Source organism: Neopelma chrysocephalum, unplaced genomic scaffold (genome assembly GCF_003984885.1).
Source record: "Neopelma chrysocephalum unplaced genomic scaffold, ASM398488v2 Primary Assembly neopelma1_61b, whole genome shotgun sequence".
In the NCBI taxonomy this organism is placed as follows: Eukaryota; Metazoa; Chordata; class Aves; order Passeriformes; family Pipridae; genus Neopelma; species Neopelma chrysocephalum.
The window spans coordinates 5,245,253-5,265,307 of record NW_020897717.1 but is presented as its reverse complement, the minus strand read 5'-3'; the positions used below and the strand labels follow the sequence as shown (position 1 = coordinate 5,265,307).

Genomic DNA, 20,055 nt, shown 5'->3' with positions numbered 1-20,055 from the left:
TAACTCTCATCATAATAAGTAAAGTGGAACCACGTAACTGTTTCTTAAACTCTGTCCTTTACAGGCACAGTAATATTGAGACCCCATTTACAATATGGTGAATAAAAACAGTTGACATCATTGTTATAATCTTTATTTAAAACTGTTACCAAGGTTACTAATTACCATCACTGTGTGCAACAGGTCCCTCTGAAGCAGTATCTTTGCAGATGAACTGTAACGTGTAGGATTATAATAAAAGGCATAAGGGATTATGCACAGGCAAAAATGTTGAAAGTAACACAAATACATCTACATTATATGATCACTGCGTTGCAAAACCTCTGCTTTCAATGCTGAAATGCACAATGTGGCTTTTTGTTTAATTCGAGATTTTAGAGAGATGTTAACCATATCCTGAAGTGGCTTCACAATGTCGGGGAGCAGAAGAGGCAGGAGTCATAGAGACCTATAAAACCTGCTGCTGCTGGAAATGTTCTCACGTCTTCTCCAGTCTTAGCAGGGCACCTGGTTTACGGGGAAATATGCCTCTATTGTGTTAAGCAGGACTGCAGGGGGTGAGCATGGAGCTGGCGGCCACACGATCTGCCGCAGCCCAGGGCTGCCCGCGGCCGGCGGCGTCCGAGCGGGGCGGCGGAGACCCCCTGGGCATGGGGGCTGAGACCGGGCCTCCAGCGTTTCCAAAGGGGGAATCTCGCCAGGGCTGACAGCGTGGCTAAATGGAAAGCGGGGCGGCAGGTGAGGTCCCGCTCCCCTCCCGGCCAGCACCTCCGTGCCCCGCTAAGTCACCCTACCCCGCCCTCAACTTAATGACACAAATCCGGGCTCTTAAAGTCTTTGCGACTGATCGTACTCGCTCATTTATAAATAATGATCTCCATATAGATGCATAACAACAACATACCAGAAGTGTTTGGGGAGAAATCCGATTAAAGTCTATAGCTTTTTTTCCCCCTCTCTCCCGGAGCAAAAGTCTTGCTACAGGTCAGCTGCCGCAGCCGGCACAGACTGCGGGGTTAAAGGGAAGAAAAGGCTCCAGGCGGGCCACTTCCCTCCCGGGCGACAGGAGGGAGCTGCCACCGAACGGCGGGTCCTGCCGGGGGGCGGCCAGCGGCCCCCTCCGCCCACCCGGCCTGGGGGAGGCTCGGCCGGGCATTCTGGGGGGAGGCAGCCTCCGCACTGGCTGGAGCGTGAACTCAGCGGCCGGGACCGATTTCCCCCCCGGCGCCAGCATCCCCGGGCAGCGGCGTGGGGCCGCGCCCGCTCCGCCTGGACCGGACCGGCCTCGGGTGGTGGTGACGCAGAAACGTGCTTTCCTTTCCTCTTTCGGGCGATTTAGGGGAACTAGAAAAACAAACATCGGGCCGTTTCATGAAACGGTGGAGAAAACTCCGAAGGGAAAGAGAGCGGGGCACATCCTTTTAGAGGAAGGACAAGGGTTCTCTGAGGAGGGAAAACAAAAGATGACAGTGGTGACTGTAACCCCACCATGAACCAAGGACCTCCTGGCCACGCTCGGAGAGCTAACCTCTCCGGACTTCCCATTACCTCTCCATGACACTTCACTAATGCTCACACAATGGCCAACTGAGCAGTTTAAGTAAAGATATTTTAACCTGAACTAAACATTGTCTCCAGACAATAGGATGCAAAGCAACATCTGGTACCACACATAAACAATGCTGTGCAACAGCATATGCTCGACGTCTGGAAGTTTATGTCAACGCTAAGCAGTTGAGGAGGCTGTCGCTGCTCGGCATGAAATCATAATAAATGGCTGTTTGCTGTACTTCCTAGATGAGCATCTACGATCTTTCCTCTCAGGGCATCCTCTTCAGGTTAAGATTGCTCAGCAAGACATCTTCGGACCCCATCCGCGTCTCTTCCCTCCCGCCCTCGGAGCAAACCACTAGTGAGAAATACCACGGGGAGAGCCCGTGGGCCGTCCTAGAGAAAACACCGGGTTACCACTTCCCCGCTGTGGCTCCGGCGGGCACGGCTCGGCCGCCGGCGCCGGTGGAAGCGACCGATGATGAATGGCCAACTTCAGGGAAGCGCTTCTTTAAAGAGGAGGCTCTAGGCTAATGAAACAACGGGAGGTGACTATTGCAAACAGCTGTTCCTCATACATATTTCATTATACAATCAGATAATGCGTCTTACCACCTTCTCAATTATTCACAGATAAACATTTTCAAGACGTTTTGACATCTGTCTTAGGGCCTGCTATTAATTTAGTAATCACTATGGTTAAAAATGCATGGGGACTGCACCTCACAAAAACTCGGATTTCACTTACGAGAACAACTACCGTAAGAGCCCTCGCCCCAAGATGGGGGGACCACACGATCTTCGCCCTGAAGCCCTCGGGCTGCCGCTCCGGGGGGGCTGCGCCGGCCCCACGGACCGTCCCTGTGTGCCCGGGGCTGTGCAGGGCCGGGCCCCTCCCGGCGCCCTCCGGAGCTCCCGAGGAGAAGCGATGGGCGGAGGAGGCCGAGCGGGGAAAGAGGCGACACTTTTCCTCCCTGGCAAGCCAGGCAAACACCCAGAAAAGTCGTGTCTGTCTCTTCCGTTGGGCTCTTGGCACAGGCGCTCCCGCTTCTCTCCGCAGGCAAAGGGCGCTCATCGTCGCCTCGGGCCGCCCCGTAAAAGGACACTTGCCTGCCCGGCCGAGTGATCTGCTAGTCCTCCACCCAGTGTCCCGGCCGGCCGCCCGGCGTGGCGGGGCCAGCCCGGCTGGGGACAGCGGGGGGGGGTGGTGGTAGCTCCCGTGGTTTCTCTCCCCGCGGAACAAAGCCCGCGGGTTCCCCGGCTGGGCAGCGAGACGCGTTCGTCCTTCCTGAGCGCCGGGAAACTTCTGACAGCAAGTTTGTTTCACTGCGGCCGGCTGGTTGTAAAACCTCAAGGCTTTAGGAAGGCGCAGCGTCTCTTTTGTGTCTCTTTCTTTGCAACAATCCATTTTCTTAAAACAAATCTCAAGCCACCCCCGAAACGCACTTGCACACGCACAGCTACCAGATGTTACACATGAACATTAAAGAGCGAGTTAAACGAGCAAAGAGGAGAATCAAATCTCGACAACCCTCTCAGACACTTTATTGACTAAATTAAGCCGCTCAGCTCCTCTTTCCTTCCTCCACTTCCCCAGGTTACCTCTTTTTACCAAAAAATTCGCACACAATCGGCGACCTTCAAGACCTCCTCCACCCCTATGCCCAGGTAAGTGGATGAAAACGGTTGCGTACTTTCCCGTCCTGCTACATAAGCTTTTGACTACAACTAGTTTCTAGAGCTGCGGTCTGGACAGTGATAAGGGGATTCTGCTTTGCACAAGGCACAGGACCGACTCTTGAGCCAGCAAAACGAGGGAGAAGTGGTGTTTTCAGCCTGTGTCCCTCTCCTCTGCCCGTCCCGCGGGGGCTTGGTCGCCCCCACACCTACGTATGCCACCCCCGCCCTCCCCTGTGCAGGGACCGTCGCTGCCCTTCGGAGCTCGCACACGGGGGTCTACCAGCTACCAAAGCGCTGGCCGTCTCTGCCTGGCGCATCCCGGCGGGTACCCGACTGCGGATGGGTGTGCTCTAAAGCCTCAAGGACAGTCCCGGCCGTGAATTTCATTTTAATCGCACGGCCAAGAAAAGTGACCAGGGACCGCTGAGTGTGTAAAAGCCTTTCTGCCTCGCAGGTGGCGGAAGGCAGAGGAGGGTTTGGGGAGAGGCAGAATAGGGGGTGCTCTGTGAAATGGAAACTTCACAGTTTCCATTAGTGCTCCTTCCAAGTATTACCCACAGCTGAAGACCTTGCCTTCCCTTGAATGCTCTGTAAACAGCAAAAGGGTTAGTGGTGAGCTCCGAGTCTCTGGTTCGGGTCTTCCTGGAACCCATGATTTTAAAATTCAGAAATAGGGAAAATCGAGCTGTGAATGTGCGGAGGGAAGAACCCTTCCATCTCATCAGCATTCATCATATTTTAAAGTGAAGTGTCAAAAGCCCGCTGGAATCTTTCCGTCAGCGGCTCTTGATTTGGTCCTGCGCTCGCTCAGAGCCGGTCTGTGCCTACCTGGCTCATAACTTCAGCTGTCTGAAGTCCTTCTATAGTTTCAACGCTGTACTAGCAACTGTGGCCCCGCAGAGCTTCCCGTTCCCAACCCCAGCCTCAAGACGTCCTTCGCCCTATTGATGTGTGCTACAGCCAAACAGGGTAAAAAGACGAGAATTGTATTCGACAGATGCTGCTCACTCGTGAATAACAGGTTCAGTGCATACGGTATCTCTCGCCATTATCCTGTAAGTTAATATCGAGTAGCAATAGCTGTCTAAATATCAAAATCTATTTATAGGGGATGCAGAGCTATGACCTCTCCATCTGACCTTCAGGAACCGCAGGCTGCAAAACAGGGCAAATGAAGAAAGAAAAAAAGAAAACAAGGAAAAGCACAGGATTACAATGGAGATTGTGCGTAGTGGAGCTGGGCTGGGCTGCCTTTGTTCCGAAATCCTGATAGGACTTGAACTTTTAGGACGGCACCGGCTCTGCGGCCCAGGGGAGGAGAGGCTCTGTCCGAATTCTTTGTGTCTCCGCCGCGATCACGGTGTTGTTTCGTTCACTTCCGCACCTCTGCAAAAGTTGTTGTCAGGTTTTGGGTGGGATTGGGGTTTGTGGGTTTTTTTTTCACATTACAAAAAATTGCGTGAAAACAAGACAAAACAGCGCCATTGACTAAGCAGCAGATCTCAGTGAGAGCTGAGGGAGCGGAGAGCTCAGCAGAGTGCAGACCCACAGCTCGGGAAATCATTTCGCACGAGGGGCAGACGGGAGACGGGGATTTGCTTATTTTGCTCCTCATCGTCTTCCCAGCACAAACGAGGGGTGCGCGGAGGGACCGCGGCTTAGGGAGTCTTCCCAGTCCCCTCTCGGGCGCTGCCCGGGGGTTTCTGGGGCCCCTGGCAAGGCGAGTGTCGGGGCCTTGGGCTGGGACCCCGTGATATCCCGAGCTCCCGGGAATCGTCCCCCGTCCGCACCCTTCCCCAGCGCGGGGGGGAGGGGGAGGATGCTCCATAAAGTCCCGGAGCAGAAATCAATGTTATAAAGCGCATCCCCTCAGGGGAAACTGAAAAAGGGAGGGGGAGAAGAAGAGAAGAATAATTCCAAAGAACTTTTTTTTTTAATGGAACCATCGAGAGATCGTCCAGTCCGAATTAACAATTGCGTAAACCTAGACCAACTGCGAAACCTCACTCTCCCCGCCCCAGCCCCGGCTCCCGGCGGTAATATGGCGCCTGCGAGCGACAGAAGCACTTTTCTCGGTGTTTAGCAGTTGAAATGTGCACCCTGAAGGTCACACCAGGCGACGCGCCCGTTGGCTGCCGCGCAGGGCCAGGGCTGGGCTGGGCTGGGCCGGGCTGGTCACAGCGCCGGCGCCCGCGACCGCCATCCCACCGGGGACAACAGAGCGGCCAGGAGCACAGGGCGGTTTCCTGCAGCCAAATGTGCCCCGGCTCGGCTTTTCCCCACCCTTTATATTTCTGTGTCTATAAGGGAATCGTAGCTAGCCTACCTTTCTATCTTATTAGGGAAAAAAACCCACGAAAACAAACCAAAACACCTCAAATCCCACAACCTAAAACAACTCGGGGCTCCGAGAGAGTTTTTCCCTATGTCAGGAAATTAAAAGGCTCAAGTCTCCTACGTGACCGTGTTGAGACACGGGAGCACTGTTCGCAGCTACTTTAAAGCACCAGTCTCAGTTGGTTTGGAGGTCGGAGCCACTGTTCTTCAGAAAGAGAAGTGTAGTTCAGGAGGCAAACTCTGTCCCCGGAGGGTGTGCAGACGCTCTTTCCGCCGTCTAAGTGCACCTACCAAGGGAAGAGGTAGGGCTGCTAACCGCGCAGCTTAAATGTTTTCTCCTACTGGGGGCTAAGCAAGGAATAAGCTTCTCTAGCTACCCGAATAAATTTAGAAATATTATAAACAAACAAGCAAAAACCACCCAACGTATTCTTGGCATTTGCGTCCCACACGAGAAAAGTGTCTCGAAAAAAACAAATCTCCCAAACTCTTCCCAACACACTTTGCAATAATCTCCTTTTAAATCTTGGGTCTTGCTACCACATTAGGCTCCGTCATATTGCATTCCAAAGAAAATAGACTGGGTATTAGAAGAGGAATCTCCTCTTCCTAATGAATATTTACCCTGAGGTCATTACATCCGTAATGGTCCTCGCTTAACTTACCTTGCTCCCCCTCTTTCTCTGCTAGAGACTGGGATTTCAATCACAATGCCCTCGATTTTAAAGTACCATGTACCATTTAATGGCGGGGTGCAGGCGAGGTTAGAATATTATTGACTTCATGCAATATATAAGATGGATACATTTAAGACTTTTAACTTTTTGTTGCAATGACATGCTGTATTTTTATGAGATACCTATTATGCAGACAGAACCATTGTGCTGTAGCTGCCTCACAGTTGCTGGATCGTTTCTATCAGATGAAAGATTTTGAATAGTTTTCTTTCAACAAGGCATCCTTTTGGTCTTGATACAAAGAATGTAGGCATGGTATACACTTAAACAGCTCTGTCACAGAGCAAGATTAAATAGAGTATATATCGAATCCTGTCTGCAGCATAATGCGCACAGGGAACAGAATGGAGCTCACTCCACCGCTGAAGGAGTACATTAAGGTCTGATGTCCCGGGAGCATCTTCCAGATTTCCCTTATCTCTGATATTCGTTAAGCTGTTAAAAATCTTTACAGACGCGCTTTAGAACCGTCTGTTTCTCGCGGACAGACCGAGTTCGATAACGGAGTCTTTTAACAAAATCTACTGCTGGTGCTCCGGTAAAGGGACAAGTTACCTCCTATCTAGTTCCCCATCTCGGCGGCCACCGGGACGCCGGTGTGCTGGGGGACCGGTGTGCGCCTGTCCCGGGCGGGCGGCTTTTCCCTGCCCTCCGGCAAAGGCGAAAAAGGGGTCCCCGTTCAGCACAGCCCTCCTGTGCGGGTGCCCCCCCGCCCCCCGCGGCGGCAGTCCCGGGACGGGCGGCGGGAGGGCGGTGTCCGCGACCGCCCGGTGCCAGGACTAGGGGACAGGGAGTGCAGCCCGGGGAGGCTCCGCGCCCGCGGCTCCCCCTCCGGTGTTCACTCGAGCGACTTGACCAAAGTGCACGTGCTGAGCCCAACTTCCCTCTCCCCAGCTTTGTGCTCTCCGCTGATTGAGACCCCATATTAAGCTCGAGATCCTTTCTAAGCAACTACTAAGAAGTCAAGAGCATCCTTGCTTGCTTTCTCTCCGTGGCCTTTCATGCCCTCAATTTGTTATTCTACTGACACTTTTCTTAAAGTTAGCGCCTAGCATTGAAACATTAGTAACAAAAGCCCTGGAAAATCTCTCCCTCCTCACCACTAAATCCTCTAATGGGTCAGTGCGTGTCGAATTTTTATTTGATTTCCAATAATCTCTAGCACTTCAATATTAAACCTACCTCAGCACAGAAGCTCACCTATGGGAGGTGTTTTTCAGCGTTGCTTAGGAAAGTAGAGACGCTCAGATTTCCTTCCACGTGCACCCACTAATTTATAAATGAGTGTATACAGCTGTCTTCGTGTATATCTGTGTCTCTATATCTGCAGTAATGCTTTCATTTTGTGTCAAAATAACATATCCTGTCACTCCACACCAAAAGTGTATTTATCTAATGAAACAGCACCGCAAGCTGCATCTTCTTTATCAAACCTTCATTTCTGTTTTACCCAATTGTAAAATATCTTTTCATTTCTTTTCCTATTTTAAAATATGTGTTACAGTAATTGTTACTTGGAGGTCTTTTGTGTATCTATAGCTCCTTTGATTCATATCTTTTCCTTTCTTTTAATCTTGTTATGCAAAATTATATACACATTTCTCAGGAAATCCAAGGAGCATAACTTTATTAAATAAAAACCTCCTAATCTTAGAGTTTTTCAGCAAATACCAATTTTTTAAAGTACATGTTCCTAACCCATGGATGTTGGTTTTTTGGTGTGGTTTTTTTTTTTTAATGAAGATCCCTAAGTCCTCTTCACGTTATTACGCGGATTTGGTGAAATGATTCTTCAGCTCTCCAATTTAAATAAGTTTTAGTGTGAACCAAGAATGAACATTATCCTCTAACCTGAGGTCAAGTGAAGGGTGATTTACATGACAAAGAATAATTCCCATTTTGTCCAATATGAAACAACTTCACCTTCGGCATCATTAAGAAGAATTTAGCACTTTCAAGGCTTTGGGGGTTGGGTTTTTCTTTTTCTTTTTTTTTTTGTAAATAGTTGGCTATGTATAGCGCAATTTCCCTTTTATAAATCACAATACAAAGGCTGACTTCTTGTGCTCTTGAATTTCGGCTATTATTTTTATAGCCTTAAGTAGAGTGAATTTGCACCTGCTGGTATTTAAACTTTAACATATTAGCTGGGGAGGACTTATCAACCCAGCGCACTGCCCTGAAGCAAATTAACAATCTTCATTAAAGTAAAGGGGAGGAAAGGGGGGGGGGAAGATGTGACCATTTAAGACGCTGTCCGGGATCTCTCTCATCTATACACGTTCCGAGTGGATTATTTGGGGTCTTTATAGTAGCAGAATTATCGCTTTACTCACCCTCCCCCCAACACACATTCGCTTCCAAATTTCTACTTTTCGCCCGGCACTTTAACCCTCTCGATACCTTCTTCCCCTCCGTGTGGAACGATGCCCTGCAGAGGAAGGTTGCAAAGAGGCAGGGGAGGCTCGGCTGAGCTCCCGGTCTCAGCCCCAGCGGCCTCTCGCTCCCACCCCACCTCCCTTTAAGAGCACTTCCAAAAAAAACCAGGTCGTGCTCTTGGTGGTTTCTTCTCTCTCTTTTATGGCCACTTTCGGCTGAGCTTGCTCCCTCCCCTCGTCTTCCTCACACTCGAACTCACACTACAGGAGCCCCTGAGGAAGTGATCTTAATCTAAATATCAAACTTACCGTCCGGAGGATCCTGCCCGGGAAAAGTTCTGCTCTGTTGGATGTCAGAGTTAAAGAAACGACCGTCATCCCTCGTTAAGAGCTCAGGGCTTGGGGAGAGGGGATGCTGGCAGAGGGCCACGGGCAGGGAGCTGAGCTCCCTGGCTTTGCTAGCCCGGCTGTGCCGGCTCTGTGCCCCGAGGGGCGCGAGGACCCAGACCCCCTTTCCCCGCAGGCGGCTCCGACGCTCTCGGGACAGAGGCGCACCGGGCACCGACCCCGGGACTTCACTAGCGGACTCGGAGTGCGCACCTAGACGGGGCTCCGCGGGGGTATCTGCGTGTTCCCTGTGGCGGGAGAGGGCCCCCGGGGCAGCGTCCCGTGTCTGCCTGACCGCCCGCTTCTTTGGGGGTTGTGTGGGGTGGTCGTGTGCTTGTTCACAGCTACACCGCTAAAGTGGGAGCATTTCGTGTTTACAACCGGCTCCGGCTTGTACTGGTGAGATGTAGTTCAAGCAGCGCTCCTGTGTGTCGCGGGCTCTTAACTGGAGCTTTGCTCAGTCATTGAGAGCAATAGAAAGTATATGGAAATCAATATATAGACAGTGTGGAGGGCAGATAATGGATTCGAGTCAGTGAGTGTTATAATCTGCATTATGGGCTTCCTATTGTTTAGACTGAGCACAAATTTCCAAAGGGTGAAGTGTTGGGTTTGAGTCCCCGTTCTCTCTTCCCCCCCAGCCCTCCCCTCTTCTTCTTTTTGGAGGGCTTTGTGTGTATAGGGGGAAGGGGAGTGTTAAATCCTCCTGCCACAATTATCAGAGTAAACCCCCCCCCTTCCTGCCCGCCCCATCTGATTTTAAAGGTAGTGCTTTCACGGCGAAGCTAATGACTTTCATTTAATTGAACATGCCCTGATGTAGCGGATTGTTCTCGTAGCCCTGCGCCTTTGTTGCTTTTGGGGGGAAATAAAGCTAATCAAACCTTTTGTCACGGCCAAATTCTCCCTCAGGGTCTCCCAAACATTTGTTTGAATAATTCACCTTAAGAATTGAAAATACTAATTGATTTTAAAATGCTAGCCCGGAGGGACGGGGAGGTGGGGGGTTGGGGTGGGGGGAGCCTGGAAATTAGAGGCGAAGAGCAAACGTCTACCTGCCAGCAGCGAAGCCTCCGCAGCCGCTGCCCTCGCCGGGAGCCGCGGCCAGGATGGGCCCCCCCGCAGACCGCAGTGCCCCCGCCGCTGCCGGCCGCACGCTCCATTCCGTCCCCTCCCTCGGCCTCTTCTCCCCCTCCCCACCGCCAAACTGCGCCTGGTCACCTTGGCCTCGGACTCTCCGCTAAAGTGCCAGCGGTGGCAGGGGTGGGCTCCACCGGGCGGGGAGGGGGATCCCGGTCCGGGCGTCTCGGCCCCATTCAGGGAAGAATTTTGATGCGATTCATTAGAAGTAACGAGTTGACATAAGGTAAATCTACATCGAGGGGGCCTTTCTTTGAGTGCATGGGGAAGCTTCATTAACCATCGCTAACAAGGCGTGCAAATGCTCTGATTGGGCAGCTTTCTTGTAACGCCAAGGCCTTAGCAGGATGCCCACCTAATGAGGGTCACTACAAGAGACTGATAAAATATTCAAATTTTCTGTCGCACCAGGAACTTTGTACTAAAGTAGAAAGTTGAAGCAACTGTGTGCATGTTTACCTTGAGAAGGCACACTCGGGGGAGAAAGCATCTAGCTCTGACATCTCCATCTCACGGAGAAGCACCGAGCTGGACGGTCGCTGCTTTATGGACGTTTATTTGTTAAATTCGTCGACAGACTTCCACCCGCCTTCCCTCGTTCTCCCCCCGTTTTAATATTGTTTCTCTCGGGTTTAATGCGCTGCCTAATAAATAACTTGTCTGAGAGGTTCCAGGCTTTTTTTCTCCTTTTCTATCCTTTTTTTTTCTTGAAGAAGAATTATTAAAATCAGCCTGATGGCTTTAATGATACGTCAATCATTTCAAAGTTGCTGCTTGTTGCTAATATGTCAGACTCCGTACACATCACTGTTACTTTCCTCGCTGCCGCGTTTAAAGGCTGTCCCCTCCTCCCCCCGCAAATTGTTTCTTCAAGTTTTCATTGCTAGGTTACGATTTCTAATTAGAGCTAAGTATTTCACTTAATATTTAATTTAGACGCCCAGCACATATATCATACCTAGATCAGTCAATCAAGTGTCCCTTGTTGATAATGCTACATCATTAAGAGTTGTGTTTAATTCAAGAGCAAGCGACTGTACGGCTGCTGCTGCTGAGGAGCAGGTAACTTTCGACTGGTGGGAGCTGCCGGCAAATCCGGAGGGATGGGGGGAAGCAGCCCAGCTCAGCCGGGAGGCTGCTGTGGCTCCCTCACCTCCTCCGGAAAGTTCGCTGCTTCCTGAGCGAGCATCTCGCCGCAGAGGCGAGATGCATTCCTTTTCTCCCTTTTTTAAAAAATAATAATTATTGTAATAGTAATAATAATAATAAGTATCTCACGTTTTCCTCCTCCAGCCTCCGTGCTTATGCAAAATTAAGTAGAAGAGGGGTCCCCAAAAGTTTAACTTGGAAGCTGGAGCGCTATTTTGGACCACTAATGAAATACCTCCTCGTCTTTTTAAGCCAATCCAAACCGCTAAAAAATATCACTTGCCCACTTGTTTCTTATCACGACCGGTACAGCATGCACCACATCCACAGGGCTCTGTTACGGCAGCCGGATGGGCCACATCTTACACACCCATCAAATGCGCATTCATTTATCCCGGAAAATCGTGACTAAAGAGAGAGAAGAAGAAAGAAAGAGGGAAGGAAGGGGGAAGATAGATATGTTCGTAAAGATGGCATCAGTGCAAATTTGTCAGCGCTTGCCCCTGAAGACTGACAAAAATTGAATTAAATCGTTATAATAATAATAACAATATCAAAAAGCCTAACAAGACCAACACGATGGGTTCTCTTTTACCTGCCCCAGGCTCTCCCTTTCTCCCCCCCCCCTCGCCTTCCCCCTCGCTGCGGCCGCAGTGCTGTATTTTCTTCTCGCCGGTACCTCGACCGTCTGAACCCCTGCCTCCCCCGATAAAAAAAATAATCAGTGCTTGCAAGCGTCGATTGAGCCACTCCCGAGTCAGGATTAAGGGGCACTAACTAGGCAGCAGAAAATCGCAGCCTCTTGGGAGCGACCATCAAAACAAGCAGTGAAATAAAAGAGCCTCTCTCTCTGCTTCCCTTCCTCTCCCCAGAAAAGTCCTCCAGGTTGGCAGCCCGACACACACAGACGCTCACAACTTCGTAGGGCTCCCTCCATAAGAGACCACTGGTTTGCCCGGGTTTGTTCAGGGGGAGGTTGGGGGAAGAGGGGGGGAGCTGCTCCTCTGCCCTGCAGAGCCACATGTCATTCTAGCAGCTGAAACAATGAATCATGTGGGACCAAGTAAGATTGACTGGAAACGGACGGCAGGTTCCCCGGCCTGGAGAAGGCGGCTATCGTCAGCACAGAGGGACCCCCGGGTCCCAGCGCGGGGGTGGGGAATGGCCGGGGGAGGGGGGGACCGAGGCCGCGCACCCCCTGGGCGATGCCCCGCGGGACCTCCGCCTGCCCGTAACAAACTTACAGGATCCGGAAAGGATTTCCCCAGCCGAGAGGGCAGCCTCCGCTCTGCTCTGCCCTGCCCCGTCCGCCGCCTCCGCCGCCGTTTTCCCGCTGCCGCTCCCGCTGCCGCCGCCGCCCGCTCCCGGCTCCGCGCCCGGCGGGACGCCCCGCTGCGCGCGCCGCTCCACTCCGCTCCGCGCCCGCGGGGATCGGCGGCTGCGCCCGCCCGGCGGGTCCCGGCTCGGCATTAGCCGATCCCATTGACAGTTTGCAGCCAGCAGCTGCAGTCATTAAAAGCCATTTACACCCTGGCCTCCTCACACAAAGCTGGAGCGCCAACAATTATCTGCTTGCACATTTCAGGACATGAGAGTGTGTCCCTAACAGGCTTAGGGGAGCGCTGAATCCCCGGTCGGGCTGGGCAAGCGCAGGATCCGCTCCCCGAGGTCTGGCTGACGACGACCGCGCCTCGATGACCCCCGTCTTCGAGCCGCGGGAGCTGGCGGAAACATTTTAGGATGCTGCCTCCGTCCTTGCAAGAGCTTCTGGCTAGCAGAGCTCATGCGCTGGACCTTCGCGGCGCAGAGAGGAGAGTGGGGTTCAGGAAGACCTTGATATTAGCTAATAGGCAAGGTTGTGGGTTTGTTTGGTTTTAAACGTACCGGTACGTGGCGTAGAAGCATTGAAATACCCTACAAAAGGATATTTTGGAAGAAATATTTTCACCTGAAATGCAATTGTTACATGTTTCATATGACCGAGGGAAGAAAAGAAAAAAAAAAGGAGAAAAGGGGGGGAGGAAGAGAGAAAGAGGGAGAGAAGGAAAGAAGGAAAGAAAGAAAGAGAGAGGAAGAAAGAAAGAAAAGAAAGAAAGAAAGAGAGAGAAAGAAAGAAAGAAAAAGAAAGAAAGAAAAAACATGTAGAAGCTTTGAGAGATTCATCAGGAATCCTCATAGAGGGGTCGCAACCTATAGGCGAATGACCAGTGTATGATAGTCCGTGAGATTAAAAAAAGAAAAAAACAGAGGCGTTTTGGATGCTTTTCTGGAAATACATTTTAAGGGGGTTTAATTTGCAGCTTGAAGAAAAATGGAATCAAATATTAAGAAACTCCCGCAGGAATTCCCCCCACTCTCCCCTCTGTAATCCTTTACATAAAAGGAAAGGATTACAAAGAAAAAGATTGTGTGTGTGTGTGTATTAAAATCTTTGGCTAAACATATTGTTGTCCAATTAATACCTCCAAGTCGATTTGTAGAGGGGCTGAGAAGTCTCTTTCCCTTCTTAGCTGTACAACTGGAAATATGAGCCAGGGAAGGTGGGAGGGTAAAAAGAAGTTTTTCCCAAGTCTGTTAACAGAAGTGCTTAACCAGATCACTAAAAATTAAGAGGGCGAGTTATTTCCATTAGGACTATGAAGCCATGTAGCACACCGATGACAGTTTAGTGGAAATCAGATGAATGTGTAATACAGCGAGCTTCTTCCAGTCCAGCAGCTCTTCCAACTGGACCTATTCATCTGCCACTTGGAATTATTTCACGAGGAGTGCGCTGTGAAAGGATCACAACCAGTTTGGAGCGCAGCTAAAGAACTTCTACCACCCATAGCAGTATTATTATTATCCTTCGGATAGGGCAAGTCACGCTATGTTTTCACATTTTAATTGTAATATCTCACTTCCCCCCCTCCTTCCCTCCATTGATGTCTGAAAGTAGTTTGGGCTCCAAGCCTCACCCCTCGATCTCCATCGGAATGCAGAAAAGATCTTTAAAAAAGTTTTGAATTCCTCAATGATTTTTCTTCTAGAAAGGCGGCTTAGGATAATTATTTCAGCTTTATTGAGGGCAGATTAGTTGAAGTCTGGATGCTGCGTTTCAATACTCGTTGTACATGCCATTACAATGTCGGTATTGTTTGCTACTGTGTGTGAACCTATTCAAAATATACACTTTTTAACACCAAGCAAAGTCCTGTCTAAATATACACAGTAAGTCTGGAAAGATGTCCATGACCCGTACAAATCTCTGTAAATCACACTTCCATAGCTACAGAAACCAAACAAAAGAGTTACCAGCTCAAGATGCTGATTAAATCTTCTTAAAAGCAACATACCTAATAATAAATATAGCTGCATGGTAGGAAGGTCTAGCGATCCGGCTATGTCTTACTGAGGGATGGACTCAAACCACCACCACGGAGATTTTCCTACTCTCAATTAAAAAAAAAAAAAATCTGGGCTCAAACCCGCTTTTGCTCTCCTCCCTTTCCTCATACCCGCACAAGAGCCCTGCAAGTTCGGGGCAGAAACTGCGGGGAAAAGGAGAGGTCCCGTGTCAAGCCTCGACGGGTTTGAGGGTGAGGAGCAGCCTCACAAGGTCGCCGGGCTCCGGAGAAAGGAAGGGGCGAGAGGAGGTGAGGCGAGTGGGAGGAGGAAAGGCAGAATGGAAATAAAACAAAGTGGAGAGAGGGAAGAGAAATGAGAACGAAAGCGAAGACGAGAAGGAGTGGGAGGGCGGGGAAGCAAGGAGTGGGACAGGGAGGCAGAGAGCGGGGTGCCGCCAGGGTCGGGCGCGGAGCCGAGGGGCCGGAGCGGGCCCGGGCTGGGTGCCCTGGGCGGCTCCCGGCGGAGCAGCCGCGGAACTCCGCGGCCAGCGGATCCTTCCTTTCGCGGAGAGGGGCAGGGAGAGGAAGAGGGGAGGAGAGACTCTTCGGTGAACCAGAGCTAAACCCAGTCTGTACTGTATGTGCCTGCTTCTGGGAGGGTCACCGGCGTGAGGATGGGTCTAATGATCTCATCTTTCTTTTCTTTCCCGGCACTATTAGTGCTCAGATAGGCAGAATGAAGTGAAACTACGTGCAAATCATGTGTAAATTGTCTCAGTTAGGAGCCCTTTATCCGAACGTGTATCCCAGCCTGGCCCATTTACTTTTCCCCCATATCTCCTTTAGCTTTAACGAGGCTCGTTAAGATCACAATAATATTCCACCCTCTAATTGCTCATCCCATTCAACAAATATGTGCACACTGCTTTTCGCATTATTTGATCCCTTATTTAGGAGGGGTGTGGAGAGGGAGGGGGAAGAGACAGGGAGAAGGGGAAGTGCTGAGATTAGGAGTTGCAAAGATTAAGGAGGAAAAAAAATCCAAACAACAAACCAGGCTTTTCCACCAACCGCCCCGCTTCCCTCCCCCCCCCGTGCATTTGGGCGAAGTGGTAAAAACCTTCCTTACGTACTCCGTAATGATTGGCAGGGCTGACAGTGATTGGCAGCGGCTGCCATGGCAACGCCACAACGACACTCAGAAGACCAATAGAAAAGCGAAACAAAATGTTTCAGCGCTGCACTCACTGTGGATTTAGGGGAGATATTATGAGGCTGTTGTCATTAGGGCGATCGCTGTTGAATCACTGAATCCTGACTCGGCGGCGGCGCGGGGCCGGGTGTGTGTGAGTGCGTGTGCGTGTGGGGGGGTGTGTGTGCGCGCGTGTGCGTGTGCCCGCGTGTGCGTGTGAGTGTGTGTGCCCCCGTGCCTCTATGTGGCTGTGTGTGCGTGTGCGGGTGTGGATGCGTGCGCGGTGCGTGTGCCCTTTCCTCCCTTCTTCCTCCCTTTCTTTCTTTTCTCCTTGATTTATCTCCCCCTCTCCCCGGTCATCCCATGGTGTTCAGGTCCCCGCTAGAGCTTTATCCCACCCATTTCTTCTTGCCAAACTTCGCCGCCGATCCGCACCACCGCTCCCTCCTTCTCGCCAGCGGCGGCGGCAGCGGCAGCGGCTCGGGCTGCAGCCCCGGTGCCGGCGGCGGTGGAGGCGGCAGCTCCCGGGCACCCCACGAAGAGTTGTCAATGTTTCAGCTGCCCACACTCAACTTCTCCCCGGAGCAAGTGGCCAGTGTCTGCGAGACGCTGGAGGAGACTGGAGACATAGAGAGGCTGGGGAGGTTCCTCTGGTCGCTGCCGGTGGCGCCGGGGGCATGCGAGGCCATCAACAAGCACGAGTCCATCCTCCGCGCCCGGGCGGTGGTGGCCTTCCACACGGGCAACTTCCGAGACCTCTACCACATCCTGGAGAACCACAAATTCACCAAGGAGTCCCACGGCAAGTTGCAGGCCATGTGGCTCGAAGCACACTACCAGGAGGCCGAGAAGCTAAGGGGTCGCCCGCTGGGGCCGGTTGATAAATACAGGGTGAGGAAGAAGTTTCCGCTGCCCAGGACCATTTGGGATGGTGAGCAGAAGACGCACTGCTTCAAGGAGAGGACTCGCAGCCTCCTGAGGGAGTGGTACCTGCAGGACCCTTACCCCAACCCCAGCAAGAAAAGGGAACTGGCTCAGGCCACGGGGCTCACCCCCACGCAAGTAGGCAACTGGTTCAAAAACCGAAGGCAAAGAGACAGAGCAGCAGCGGCTAAAAACAGGTCAGTGGGGCTGCGGTGCCACGCTTCGGGGCGGGAGGCGAGGTGGGCGGCGGGACCCCGCGGGCGGACGGCCTCACTCCGGGGCTCGGCAGCCGCCTGGGCGGCAGCGCGCCTCTGCCTCTCCTTTCCCCCTCCTCCTCTTTTCCATCACCGCCACCGGGAGAAATCGGTCCCCCCGCCGGGCGAGTAGGTCTCCTCTCGGCAGCTGCAGGGATGCGACGGGGACAGGCGAGGCTCAAAGTTGCCTGACGTGCCTCGAGCAGTGCTCCAGCTCCCCACAGGCTCCCGGGGTGCGGACAGGGCAGGCGTGGGTAGCTCCGTCCGCGCGTGTGTGTGTGTGGATGTGCCCGGGGCGCATCGGCTGCGGCGGGGGCAGCGCCCGGCTTTCCCGGCCTCCATCCCCGCCGCGGCAGCTGTCGCGGGGGACGGGAAACCCCATGGCACCGGGTCGGTGGGCTCTGGTTTGGCTTTCGGCTTGCCGGGATCTGCTCCTGGCCGAGCTCTGGCGCGGTTCCTCCGGCGAAGGGCCGAGGCAGGCGGCGCGGTTCAGAGTGGGTTTCGGCAGAGCCAGCGGCTCCGCTCCAATTGTTCGTCCTGCTCTGCATGCGCAGCGGGACCAGCACACGGATACCTCAGAACTCTTTGGCTCTTGGAGAAAAAGGGAAAAAACATTTAAGAGACCGAGAATCTCTTTTCCCCACCATTTCCATTCCTGTGTTTACACCACATGGCGACCTGGTCTCCTGGTCGTGTGTTTCCTGTGCATTTACGCTTGCATTTATTTGCGTGTCTCTCTGTGTCTTTTTTTTTTCCCTGCTTTGCCATGATAAAACCGAGGCACCATTCTTTCTTTCTTTCCTTCCTCCTTTTTCTTTCTTTCTTTTCACTCTCCGTAAAACTTATTTTGCAAATGAAAATGAACCCTTAATCCAGGTTGACTCATTGGTTTTATTTTAATTTAAGTTTGGCTACCACTGTAAGCGTGTAAACAAAACTTCTTGTTCTTGTAAATGCTGTCTCTTAAATTCCTCCTAATTATAGCACTGGTGCTATTGATTCACAAGTCTGTAGGAAAAATGCAACCTAAATGTGCCTCGCTATTTAATTTCCATTAAATGGAAAACAGATCAGCTTAGGACTGTAAATAAACAGAAGTTGCCTATGGATGCTTTTGTTGACTCAACGCTTTTGACAGCAAATGAATGCATCAGGAATAGTAAATGGGAGGAAAAAAATCAAAGACTCTGAAATTAGACAACTTAAAATAATGAGAAATGTAGAATAAACCGGCTATATTTTTTTTCTGCTCTTTGCAGGCAGTTAAATAGAAAATTCCACGGTGGGAAGCATTTGAGCGAAGGGTGTATTTTAATTCACATTTTCAATGCTAGGCGCTAGCTGTTTGAGGCCGGCTGCTCAGCCCAAGACTTTTAGCTCTTGTCCCTGAATCAGGCTTTTTTCGGGTTTCAAGCGGAATAAGCGGGCCCAGAGGAATATTCACAGCACGCTAGGGAACCTAAAAATTATGTATTGCCTCTTAAAGAAATGTTCAAAGGCAATATTTCCTTAAGCGTTGACGGTGAAAGGACCAGCACTTTAAAGGTGACTTTGGCTTTCAAATGAAAAAAGGACTAAAATTTTGAGCGGAGAGAAGCACTGTTTTCCACAGTCTCCTTCTTTTATTTTATCCATAGCGCCGCGTCCCTGGGACAGGACCTCCCTCCAGCCCTGCCTCAGCCCCCAGAGAGTTTGTGCACTGGGGAATATTTAGGCAGATATTGTCCAGAGCACAAAACGGGGATCCGGTACGATTCTTGCCCGCTACAGAACGCTCCTTGCAGCTTTTCGCGGTGGCCAAGTGCTAAGGAGCTCACCCACACACGGTTTCTCCTAGGCCTGCCGTGCTACGGGGAGGAATGATTGGCAGTCCGGGGAAGGAGAAGGCGATGCTCGTGTTTTCCAAACCTGGGGACAGGAACTGCTTCTCCCGCCGTTCCCCATCCTCTTTCCGGCCGTGGCCCCTCTAGCTGTGCCTGCGCTGGGTGCTGTGCCCCCCGAGGCGACCTGACCCGGCAGCGAGGGTAGCGCGGCCCGGGCGAGCGGCTTGGCCCTGCATCTCGCCGCCGCTCCGGGCTCCGCGGGGCGCTGAGGGAAAGCGGCCGGGCCGGGCCAGGGTCTGCAGCACTGCAGCCGAGGGGTCCGCTTCCTTCCGCTTCGGGCCGGGCCCATCCCCGGGCGGGCGGGCGCCGGGTCGGGCGGGCGCCGTCCCCTCGGCGGCTGCTGATGTCTGAGCGGGGCTGTGCTGTTGTTTTGTCTCCCGGCGCGATGCAGGCTCCAGCACCAGGCGATAGGACAGAGCGGCATGCGGTCGCTGGCAGAGCCCGGCTGCCCGACACACAGCTCGGCCGAGTCTCCGTCCACGGCGGCCAGTCCGACCACCAGCGTCTCCAGTTTGACAGAAAGAGCCGAGACGGGCACCTCCATCCTCTCGGTAACCTCCAGCGACTCGGAATGTGATGTATGATATCGGAAAACAAACAAACAAAAAAAATCCAAATCCAAACAGCCAAGCACCCTCTCCCCGTCCCGAGCAAAACAAACCGAGGCAACCTAGAATCAGGACACATACACGCATGCACGCACACACACAGCCGGGAGGAAAGAAAAGGCCAAGCCCGACCCAAACATAATAGCAAACAAACAGACAGGGATCAGAGAATCCACCACCACCGTCAGCCAACACCACCACCAAGAGATGGAGCTAAAACTTCAACAGTCACAAACGCTGGTGCTGCAGCGGGAGGGGTGGGGGGGAGGGAAATAATAATTATTATATATATAAAAAGAAAGAAAAAAACAAAGCAAAAGTGACAATTGTATTCTTTTTAGGACAAGCACGATTTCTCCTTTGCGCTTTTCCATGGACGCATTTCACCCACTTGCATGATGATGATGATTAAATTTGTATCTGGGAAAAAATATTCTCTATAGTAAAGGAACACAAACAGAAACCAGACAAACAAATGCAAACTCCGATCGAATTTGTACAAAACTAAA

At 51.8% G+C, this 20,055-nt stretch overlaps 1 protein-coding gene across 1 annotated transcript; it reads left to right on the top strand.

The window, feature by feature from the left end:
* Nucleotides 1–15,923: 15,923 nt before the first annotated feature.
* SIX3 (SIX homeobox 3) lies at nt 15,924–19,802 on the top strand. Its single transcript, XM_027681980.1, has 2 exons — nt 15,924–16,998; nt 19,330–19,802. The coding sequence occupies exons 1-2, from the start codon at nt 16,241–16,243 to the stop codon at nt 19,520–19,522; spliced, it is 951 nt and encodes a 316-aa protein (XP_027537781.1). The 5' UTR covers nt 15,924–16,240; the 3' UTR covers nt 19,523–19,802.
* Nucleotides 19,803–20,055: the final 253 nt, after the last annotated feature.